At 38.9% G+C, this 11,163-nt stretch overlaps 1 protein-coding gene across 3 annotated transcripts in view; it reads right to left on the bottom strand.

The window, feature by feature from the left end:
• LOC106951460 (prune homolog 2 with BCH domain) overlaps positions 1-11,163 on the bottom strand; it is a 53,004-nt gene continuing 41,841 nt past the window's right edge. For all 3 annotated transcript variants that reach the window (XM_015039026.1, XM_015039025.1, XM_015039027.1), the window contains 9 exons: positions 9,121-9,564; positions 7,533-7,624; positions 6,471-6,692; positions 5,314-5,487; positions 4,761-4,860; positions 4,312-4,443; positions 3,837-3,923; positions 3,615-3,713; positions 1-1,489 (listed from right to left, as the gene is read on the bottom strand). In XM_015039026.1, coding sequence (XP_014894512.1) covers positions 1,462-1,489; positions 3,615-3,713; positions 3,837-3,923; positions 4,312-4,443; positions 4,761-4,860; positions 5,314-5,487; positions 6,471-6,692; positions 7,533-7,624; positions 9,121-9,564 — 1,378 coding nt within the window. In that variant the 3' untranslated portion in view covers positions 1-1,461. The remainder of the gene's footprint in view (positions 1,490-3,614; positions 3,714-3,836; positions 3,924-4,311; positions 4,444-4,760; positions 4,861-5,313; positions 5,488-6,470; positions 6,693-7,532; positions 7,625-9,120; positions 9,565-11,163) is intronic.

The following is an 11,163-nucleotide window of genomic DNA, read 5'->3' on the forward strand; positions in this document are numbered from 1 at the left end:
GGAGGAAAACGTATTTAATGAAGTGCACAATTTTCTGATCTCTACAACAAATAAATATTATGTGCTGTGGAAAAAAAAATTAATTTCCAATCACTGTCAGGTTTATTTGTATGTTGTAATGTACAGAGAATGAAGATGTTCCAAATGCAAAGCTCTGTCAGGCAGAGTCAACACATGAGTTTTACACCAGGGACGAGGGATCCAAAACACGGGAAACTGTCTGCTTCCCATGCAGCTGTAGGAAAACACCTTCCAACCTTTGTGTAGCCCAAAGCGGTTCTTTTGGTGAGAATTCACAAGCATTTAATATGAAATGATCAGCAGATGTTAACTAAATTATTTTCCCACCACATATGCCAGTTACATATTAACATTTATGAGTAAAAGCATACATTAAACCGAGTCTCCACCGTGGCTATTATCTTTGCACGAAGGAACATAAAGTACTTAAGTTTGTCACCCGGTGGTTCATTTTACACAAAGGTTGAACTTTGATTGCACCTCCCAATCATCATAATGAAGCCAGTCGTAAAGCCATGTTCCCTTTGCTTTCACCAATAATAAGTGATCGTTACAAACAACTGATAGAAAACATGGGACACACTTGGAACATGGGAAAAACTCCACTCCAATTGTTTTTCTCTGATAACCTTTTCATTTCACGACAGAGATTAAATTCTGCTGACCGTATGGATGTTTTCACAGTGACACAGTGGAGCTGGAGGAAAGAACAGCTCGTTTTATTAATAAACAAATCGAGTGTTGACTTACATGTCGGCACACAGAAAAAAAAAATCACAACTTCTTACTCAACTTTTATGGGGTCAACCACCTTCGCCTTTCAGCATCATGCATGTGAAGGCCACGCTGCTCTTAAAACAGTCCTAATATTTAAGGCCAATTTATTGTATTTTCAAAAGCTTATCGACTGAGACTATAGTCTAAACAGATAAAACAAATAGTCTCTGCTGAATAGTTAAACAGAGACTTCTTAGAGATCTAACACAGCACAGTACCCTGGTGGCAGAGGGAGAGCAGAGGCTTTCTGCCAACGTCGAGTTCAAATCGCAACTGTGACTTCAGGAAATACACAATAGTATAACTACCTTTTAGTATACAGTGAAGAATAGCTGCAAATGTGTTAATAATTATATTTAAATAAACACAGAGGAAGAGATGGTGAACTTAGTTAAGTGATGTAAAAATGGGACAAAGCTTTCCTCCCTTTCAGCACAGTGACAGTCTCCGCCATCCATGTACCCTTTAACCAGAAACTCTCCACAAAGACGACGTGATCTCGCCACGTTGGCTTTATGGCACCATCTCCTCCGATTCGCCAACAGTTGCACGGCAACAACTATGTGCCGCACTAATCATGCTGCAAGCTTTCATACTCTGACATGCTGTGGCAGACAGTACAGCAAAACACAGGGAGAAACGAGGCAGCATCCAAGTGTCTTCTCAAACAGCTGATTTCCCTTTGTCCACTCTGCAGGAGACGGAAGACAAGAAGGAAGAGGAGGACATTTACTGCAGGGAAACCTTTTCTTCGGCTATGAATTTGAGACAAAATATACACCAAGTAGGATGTGGAAGCAAATGCTCTTAGTCAACTCATAAAATGATAAAGTCCACAGTCTCTGAGGCTCACGTATGTCTGACCTTTACAATGAACCCGAGACTTTGATTTAAATTAGCTTTTATGTTCTTCAATCTGTTTGGTACGGAAGCGCATTGCTATCACGCAGGAAAAAAAAATTTCGAGCGCTATCACGTTATTACGGAAGCGCATTGCTATCACGCAGGAAAAAAAAATTTCGAGCGCTATCTCGTTAAAACGTGATACGTATCTCGTTAAAACGTGATACGTATCACGTTTTAACGAGATACGTATCACGTTTTAACGAGATAGCGCTCGAAATTTTTTTTTCCTGCGTGATAGCAATGCGCTTCCGTAGGTGTTCAAAGTACAAGCTAGAAATGTTTTTCCCCAGAGGATTTAGTGTTTGTTTTAGACACTGCAGCAACATCTTCACTAAAATAGGTCGTTTCAAACTGCAGTGGCACTTTTACAGCGTAGCATGTTCTGAGGAGGAAGTCAGTCTACTGCGTGAGAACTACTTAATATAAAATTATTATTTGCCTTGTTTACTGATGATCATAATTAATAAGCAAAGCGCAGCTGAAAATTAATGTGAAAGACAGAGAGCAATGGGTTAATGTTAGCAAGAGATGAATAAAAATATCAGCACACATTCACATCATGCATTTTCTATTGCTGTCAAACAAGCGATGGCTTGTTCTAATCTTTCAAGAGCCATCGTGTTTCAGTGCCTGTCTAGAGCATTTTCACTGAATGCCTCGGTATCTGATGAATGCAAATGGTCAACTGATGTAATCAAGCCAACACGACTCCCTAACATCCGTTTATCTTTTCTTTCTCTTGTGGTATTTTCTGTTTTGCCAGCAGTCAGTCTTTCTATAAGACCGGAAGTCTAGACATTCTGGCTGACTGTAGATAATACTTGATAAACAAAAAAGCATCTAGGATTTGTGTGTTGACTAAAAATTTGATTAGCTAAATATTTGAGCTAACCAGCCTCCGCTCATGATTCTCTAGTCTGAAGTTCTCATTTGTTATTGACCAATTTTTATTTTTTCTCCCTTCATCAATCCCACAGTAAGTATGGTTAAGATGAAAGGCACAGACGTTTATTGTTTTTTGGTAATACAAATCAATGGCTCCCGATGAGAGCATTTTTTATTAGGAAATCACAAGAAACAAATAAAATAAGAAACAGACTGAGACACACAAAAAAGGATGTTAAGGGCTTAATTGAAATATTCAGTCTTGTAAAATAATAATCATTACTGGTACACACTGCAAGTTATTAGTAGCTCTGAACATTTTTAAAAAAGTGATGGGGAAAAAAAGCGAAAATCTTTAATTATTTTATTTGTGAACAATAAACACCAGAATTAATAAGTTACTCATCGTAGAATCTCTACCATGTAGGAACGCATTAACATCAACTCTGTACAGTCAGCTTGTTCCTGGTTTGGACACGGGTCAGAGTGAAGTTCCACAGAACCAGGAGTCAGACTTGCTTTGTGAGCGCTACTGAATTTTATTATGATTGCACGCTAACAGATGCAACGTGCTGTTCGTTTAAATGCAACACGCATTTTCAAAATTGATCATTCACACTGAAAGTCAGTTCCCGGACTAAGAGAAATATTAAAATGTAAAAAAGCAGCTGATTTTGGGACGGATGCAGCAAAGTCAAATGTTAGTCTGAATCTGCTGGTTTTGATTTTCAAATCACCAGCAGATGAGCAAGCTATTATCATGGAAACCTTTCGTAAAATTGTTTGCAATATTTTAAGGCAAACGCCGTTTTGTAAAATGCTTACAAGCAAATGTCCTGCGGTGATGTCTTATCAGTCAGGTTTAGGCTTGCAGTTAAGATCTGCGAGATTGGAGCAGGAGGCAATTTCCCTTTCAAAATATTCAAACAAGCTGGTCCACATACACAGAGTCAACATGCAGATATGCCCATACGCAGTTGATTATTCTCTCAGGATAGTTTTACATAGTCCTGACAAAGACTCACTTCATGATGCTGGGAGGAATGTGGACGTACTCCATTGGGATTATTTCTCCGAGCTCCTGCAGGCTGTGAACATACTTGATCTTACTGCTGAACTTTGAGCTGCACAAAAACAGGAATCAAAAAGACTTCAGTGCAAGTCGATATCCAGCGCTGTATGATGATATTCATCGTTGCATTTTATGTCCATATTGTGTGCAAGTGACTTGTGAGTAACGACAAGACCTTATGAAGGGCCTGGTGAGTCCCAGCAGAGTCCGAATAAACCAGGAAGGATGGACAATGATGAACATCTTTAGGTTTTTCTTCAGTCTGCAGGAAGCGAGAGAGAAAACTAAACATCATGAAGGATATCGAGACAAACAGCTATGTCCGTGTTCTCTGAAGATATTTTAAAGTTTTTTTGTGGACCGTGACAACACCATCAATTTCTATCCTATTTCCATCTCAATTAGAGAAAAAAAAAGTTTTTTTAAACTACAAAACATTCACTGGTAGACAACGACAACACATATAAATTTACAGTGTTAGCTTGTGAGAAAACTTTACAACAAAAAGTAACTGCAGATCATTTAGTTGTCAATTACCTGAAAATGATCTGAAACCATCTTAAGACCCAAGTTAGGCTTGGATCTTAAAATGTCCAATATGTAATCACATCTTGTAGAAATGAGAGAGCAAGCACTTGTGTAATGATTACCTTCGGTCTATCATCTGGTAGCACCTTTTCATCCAGGTGAAACCCGGCATCCTCCTTCGAGGAGTGGCTCCATTCAGGTACACAATCATGTAATCCTCTGCCACCATCAGCTCTAATGTACTGATTACGTAGCTGCAAGGAGGAGGAAATCGGACCTGGATTTATCACGTTACCTTCATAATGATAAGAAAATAATAATGGTACGTAATATCATGGCATTCTGGGTCTAACGTTGTTGGTTTTAAATGAATGAGAAAATGCTTCCTCATTTCAGCATCACTTTCTAGGGCCAGTTCAAGGTAATACCATATATATATATAAAATACAAACCCCAGATGTTATGAAGCTAACTCAGTGAATTAATGTCCGTGTTTTTGATATTAGATGTGGGCATCGTGTCTGCTCTGACCATTTACATGAAATCAGGGAGATTGAAAAGTTTAACTTACAGAAAAAGGTTTTCCATGACATAGTTATAATTTTCACAGTCACTGTCTGGCAGGAAGCAAGCTGCAAACACGATGATGGCGTTCTTTTCGGCATAGTAACCTGCAAAACAAGAAAAGTCACCACGCCAGTTCTCGGATTGCGGAAAGTTATTGAAACACCTTTTTCTATTTCCATATTTATTAGCTCTGAAACAAAAGGGACATTCAGTGAGGAGACTTTTTTTTTAGTTTGACATGAATAATGCTGCAGTCGTACTTCAAAGGCAGAGAGGAACCGAAAACACAGAGAAAGCTCTGAGAAGCCAATAAGAAGCTTCTCTTTAGTATCACCCATCGACCTAAATGGATAAAATGACAGAAAGAGTTCAGTGACAAAGGATGTAAATGCTGACATTAATTTAAACCAGACAAAGTTCAGCATTTGCCCACATGATGACATGAATCTACGAAACAAAGGGTGAAGGCTTTGCTGAACCTGTTTTGGAAAATTGTGAGACGATAAAATGAACAGAAGAGACAAGTCTTCTGAAGCCAACCATTGGTGTCTCCATACCTCCATGGGAAATTACTTTCTTGTATGGCTGAATGCATTTCATATCAATGCGATGCTCCTGTTCTCCGATCACCACACTCCTCCACAGCCGGTCGTCTCCCTTTTCCTCTCCTCGACGCTCTGCTGCGGCGTCACCTGACGCTGCTCCGGCCCCCAAACCAGCCTCTTCTGACTCTGTCGTCGGTGACATTAACGATACGAGAGAAACATCAAATAAGGGAGAAACTTTAAAAACGGATACGGCTGTTGATCAATACTCCAAGCTCACGGAAAACTGTCCGATCCTTCATCTGAAGATGAAAAGGCTTTGACACAACAAAAGACCAGCCACGACATGTCTGGAACCTAAAAGTCACAGCACTCCACAAATATACGGTTTTTATCAAAGACTGTCAGAAAGAAATACTGATAGAGAATCACCAGAAGTCACATTTTTAGTAGGGGATGAGACCAAAACGGAACTTTCTAAAAAAATAGAAACACTGCACATTACCATGGACTCACTTTTCCATTTGGCATGTGGTGGTGGCAGCATCATGATGTGGGACTCCTTTCTTTAATTTTTTTTTCTTTTATTTACTTTTGCAGGGACGGGGAAGCTGGACAACGTTTATGGGGAGATGGAGCTAAACATAGAGCGTTCCTGGAAGAAAACCTATGAGAGGCTGTGAAAGGTTTCCACCTTTCAGTTCTAAACTTACAGCCAGAACAACAAATGAGTTTAGATCAAAGCAAATTCCCATGTCAGGATGAGTAAATCAATGTTCAGATCAAACTCAAATTGAGATTCTGCAGCAAAACTTCACAACTGATGTTCACAGATACCATAAACAGCCTACAGCTATTTTTTATTTTTTTTGCAAATATCTCAGTCTCCGGGTGGGAAAAGGTAGGAGACACATTCCACAAAAAGCTCTCAGCTGCACCTTCAAGAAGCTAATTATGTCACGCATCTTAAAATCATGTATAGTTTTGGTTGCACCTTACAAATCTCAATAACTTTGTGTTGGTCTATCACATAAAATCCCAGTTGAATAAATTTAGTATTTTGTGTTGCTTTGAGATCAATGTGAAATATTTTGAGCGTATAAGTACTTTTGTGAGACCCTCATGCTCATGTGCCACATTTGCATTGAGTCTTTGGACTTGTATCTCACCCTGGACATTCATTTCCAGTGAGTCTGCCTCGTCAGGTGTGTCTATCCCATCTATGCTGGCATCCAGATCGTCCCCAGTGTCTAAGGCATCGTCGTCCGTGTCCAGAGCATCTTCTGAAAGAAGCGACCCCTCACTGCGTTCCAGCGACAGGTTCATTGGCGGAGCCGACAGCTTCCTCCTTTGGTTTGATCCCACTGAAGTGTCTGCTGAAGAGGAGGGATCTGTACAACGATTTCAGAAGAGACAGAGATGCTAGTAGTATGACACCCAGTCGTAAGTGTAGACTGTTGGATAAACTCTGGAAAATAGATTAATTCTCATCTGGATTAAAACTTTTCATTACTTCTCTTTATTCTGCCACTGTAATGCAATGTTTCTTTCTTTTTTTGTTTGTCTGTTAATATTATTGATATAATAATGAAAAGTGTTTCAACTACGCTGTTGCTGAAATGTGCTAAACAAATAATTTTCCAGGACAAATTTGCCAAAATGTCCCTTCAAAAAAGAGCTGAAAAAAGATCAGAACCCCCCAAAATGAAACATGGTGTAGTAAAAAATGTATTATGCATAAATTAACTGAAACATACAGTACATAATCTTTTATTTCGATTATGTATGTCCATGCTTAATTACAAGTAAGTAAGTGAAAAGAAAACCCGAGATGTGAGTACAAACTTGCTTATGGGGGCAAACGGGGAACGAAATCCAGATTTACATAATACAAAAATGTTTAGTCAGAGTGAAAAACATTTTCTTTATTTCCCGTCTGCCCTAGTATTGATTTTCTTTATTTCAGCCTTTTTCGTTTTTTTGTAATTTTCGGGAGTTGCATTTTTTTAATTTTACATGCCAGAGGTGTGTGTCCACGTAAAGAGATAAAAAAAAAAAGTTGACTATTCCTCCCAAAAAAAGCAACAAACATCAGGACAGATTCCTTTTTGAGGGTTTTTATTTTTGCCTTTTTTGTACCATAAACCTCCTTTAACAACTAAAACACACGCAGAAGATTTTGAGAAGTGAAAACAATACAAGATTTGTTTTTCCGTTTTCTGTTTATTTACCTTCTCTGTCTTCCAGCTTCTCAGCTGCTTCTTCACTGGAGTCCATCTTCATCATCGTCGCTGCTGCTTCACCTTCTCCCTGATGGGAGTTTCTGCTCAGAGGCAAAGAAATACAATAGTGAGCGATGACATAAACTATCATTGCTATGACCAATGCCACCAGAGGCACAACTACACACAGTACAGGGCCAAACAAGGCAAAGACAATCATCTATCTCCAAAGCAAAAGAACAGAGCTGTTCCCATGACACTGAATAAAACGGAATCTAAAATCCATTCATTTGACTCAAGACATGAAGGATTACAGACGTGACAAAGCAGATGGAGAGAAACTGACCCGCTGCTTCATTCCCAGGCTGCACGTGTGGGCCGAGGACACAATACCGTGCAGTGTTACCACCTCCCTCCAACCATAGCCCCTCTAATAGATTCTGATTAGCATACAGACCGCTAACAATGGAGAAAAGCACTACAGAGACGCCCGGACACACAGCATGAAGACACATGCACAAGATTTTTTTTTTTTTTACTTTTACAGAAATTTAGATTGTTACCTTTTTGTCATCACAGTGTCCTCCGAACCAGACTTTCCACAGTAGGTCACGTGACTAGTTAATTAGGGGAAAGGCCTATTGTGCATGTATGCAAATAGACACACACACACAAGCAGTGATAAACAGGGGAGGGTCATGCATCCCAAAGAGGGGGCGGGACATTATTCCAGTGTGGGACAAAATGAGCACAACAATACAGGAACTACTAATGGGAACACTACGACCAGGGCACCCCCTAAACAAATCTAGAAACAGGCTTTATTTTAGTGTCTCATAAGAAAAAAAAAAGTATCTTAGGAAGGAAAAGCACAGTAGATTTATTGTCTTTTTCTACTACTTTTGTGATTTTTATACCCGGTCAAAAAGCATTTTTAGAAGCTAATATAGTTGAAAAGAATGTGCCGACATCGTGTAAAACTCCATGGATTTAAAATGGGATGTCACTCAAGTTCAAATGTGTGGGAGGGTAAACAAGCAAACACCTTTGCGAAAGCAGCGAACCTGAAACGATGGAAACCTGCCTTGAAACACGAGCTCAGATAAAACCCCAAGGCTTGAATATTGAAGGCTGTGCAGTGAGTGTCAATCAATCATTTTCAGACTGCTGCAGTCATTTTCATGATATTTTTATGGAAAAATTACATAAAAACTTGAAAAAGAAAAATATTGAGGGCACGAGAACATTTTTCAGTTATGGGGCCCCATCTGCAAAGATTCCAAACAAGAAGAGGTAAACTGTGCAAAGAAAAAGAAATAAATCAAATGTGCAATAAGTGGGTGTGTTGCACACGATCTACAAAGACTGACTGTGCATAGAAAGTCATTATGCTGGAGGTATAATAATGATAGAAGTGATGCACACAACTTTGGTCAATCACAAGTAATGTTTGTTTTGTTAATTAAAATGCAACAATTTGTATATTTTTCTTATTTAAGGCAGATTTTTATTTTCAGTTTCAACATAATTGTATTTGGTAAGTGAAAAGGATGGAATCAAAATCCAGAAACTGAACTTATTTTCTGGAGCAACTCACCTTGACAGACGAAAGTGAACATATCCTTGTGACACATATCGAGCACGATCCTCCGTCCCAGGGTTTCCTCCAGCTTCGTACTGAGCGTACTGGAGTTCGGAGCTGCTCGTGGGTTCTTCCACGTATGTGTCGTCAGTAATGTACTGACACCTAAAATCCAGGCTGTGACGGGCGCTGGCTCCAGTTTGGTTCTCGATCTGCTCAGCTCTGAAATACTCAACCTGTGCATCGGTTGTGAACTCGGCGTAAACATCTGAGGTGCTCTGCGGCCTTTCGGGCTTGGTAATCGCGCAGGGTGGGTGAACATGCTGGTTTTCAGTTCTTTGGTCGATGTGGTGGTAGTTGTACCCATACTTGTTTTGAACGAGACTTGTGTTCGGATCAGGTGCAGCATTTTCATTAATCGGCTGAGATGGCGGCTGACACGTTCCGTCTTGGTGTCTTCTGTTATGGGGATAAGGAATCTGGGATCAGTGCAAATACATATGGGACACAGTGACACTCATTCAACAATACCTCACTGTATTTTTGGGCAATACTTCAGACTTTATATCTAAATTATATAAAACAAATAATATTACCCAATTTGAAAGCAACAAAGTGTGGTTAAAAGCTAAAAAAAAACAATGTCACCTAGTTTAAAGACACTTTGGATCCACCCGTTTCACTAATAAAAATATTTCTAAACATAAAATAACCACTTTTGCATTATGCTGATTCACTGCCATGAATTACAGAGTAACTAAAGAAGAAAAGAAAATGATTTATCTTATCAGTTTTGTATGTTTAATACTCCGAGAAGTCAAATTATCTGCTGGAAAATCCAATAGATTTATGTATTTATATGTCAAGAATCTACATTAGTATGGAGATCCTTATTTATTTAATTTTGGCTGAAATGGCTCTCCATACAGTAGGGGTCTGTTTTTATATTTTGGCAACTTATCCCCTTGTTCTTCATAAATGTAAAAAACAAATGCATGGAATTTCTGCAGTTGTTAGAATGATCTGTTGATGGCAGTACTGCACTGGAAAAAACAAAGTAATGTTTTCAGAGACATCATTGAGGGAGAGAGACGCATGTATTAAACTTTTCTTATTTCTCTTCTCTGGGTCTCCTTTTAGTGTCTCGATTCTGTTACCTGTGACCTTTCCTTCTATCTTGACATTAAATCCTTAGGAATATCTCAGTTTTTGATGTACTCGTATCGATGTATTAATATGTTACACTTTCAAGGAAACTGAAACTGATGTGTTCTTTCTAACCCATATTTGTCCATACGTTAGCAGAAAAATAGTTTTGTGTTATTCCATCTTATTCTAAAGTATGAAGTTACAAGCTTATATAAACAAGACCTGGCTGTCGTAGGTGTGGTGCCAGTGTCATTTTGACTTTACTATTGATCTATTTCTTTTCCACTTTTTTCATCTTTAATCTTAAAATAAGTGTAAGTGATCCTAACATTCCCACATACTATTTAGATGCAAACAAAAATATATGCAATTATGTTTTAAAAACCTCTACCTTTCAGCTTAACAAAGTACTGCAGAAATGCATTACTAATGCAAAATTAAAGCCACATGGACAAGGTATTCTCTGTTGCACCTGATTTTACATATGTAAACTTTTCCTTGCTAATACACATGTATGCCAGCACCTTGTTAGAAAGCAAGGGGGGCCATTTCCATAAGCAGTGGAGGGGCTCCAGCTGTAATGAGGCAGGTAATGCATATTTAATGAGGCGTAAACTGATTTATAAAAAACAAAACGCAGAGCTGCACATCAAACCTCGATGCTAAACACACATCCTACGCACTCAGATGCATATATACAGCTCTTTATCTCCTCTCACCGATACAGACATAGATTCCCTGATTTAGCACTCATTTTTCACTCATCCACCCCACATGTGTGCACACACACGCACACACACTCTTCGCTGAACCAATATCCTGGGGAGAACTGTCCAGCTCAATTAGGACAGGGTTCTCAGTGATGCCAATTTATTTATTTTTTTTCTGCAAGACTCAAGTGAAAAGCTA

Source organism: Poecilia latipinna, unplaced genomic scaffold (genome assembly GCF_001443285.1).
Source record: "Poecilia latipinna isolate Pla-1442-1.1 unplaced genomic scaffold, P_latipinna-1.0 Scaffold460, whole genome shotgun sequence".
Classification (NCBI taxonomy): Eukaryota; Metazoa; Chordata; class Actinopteri; order Cyprinodontiformes; family Poeciliidae; genus Poecilia; species Poecilia latipinna.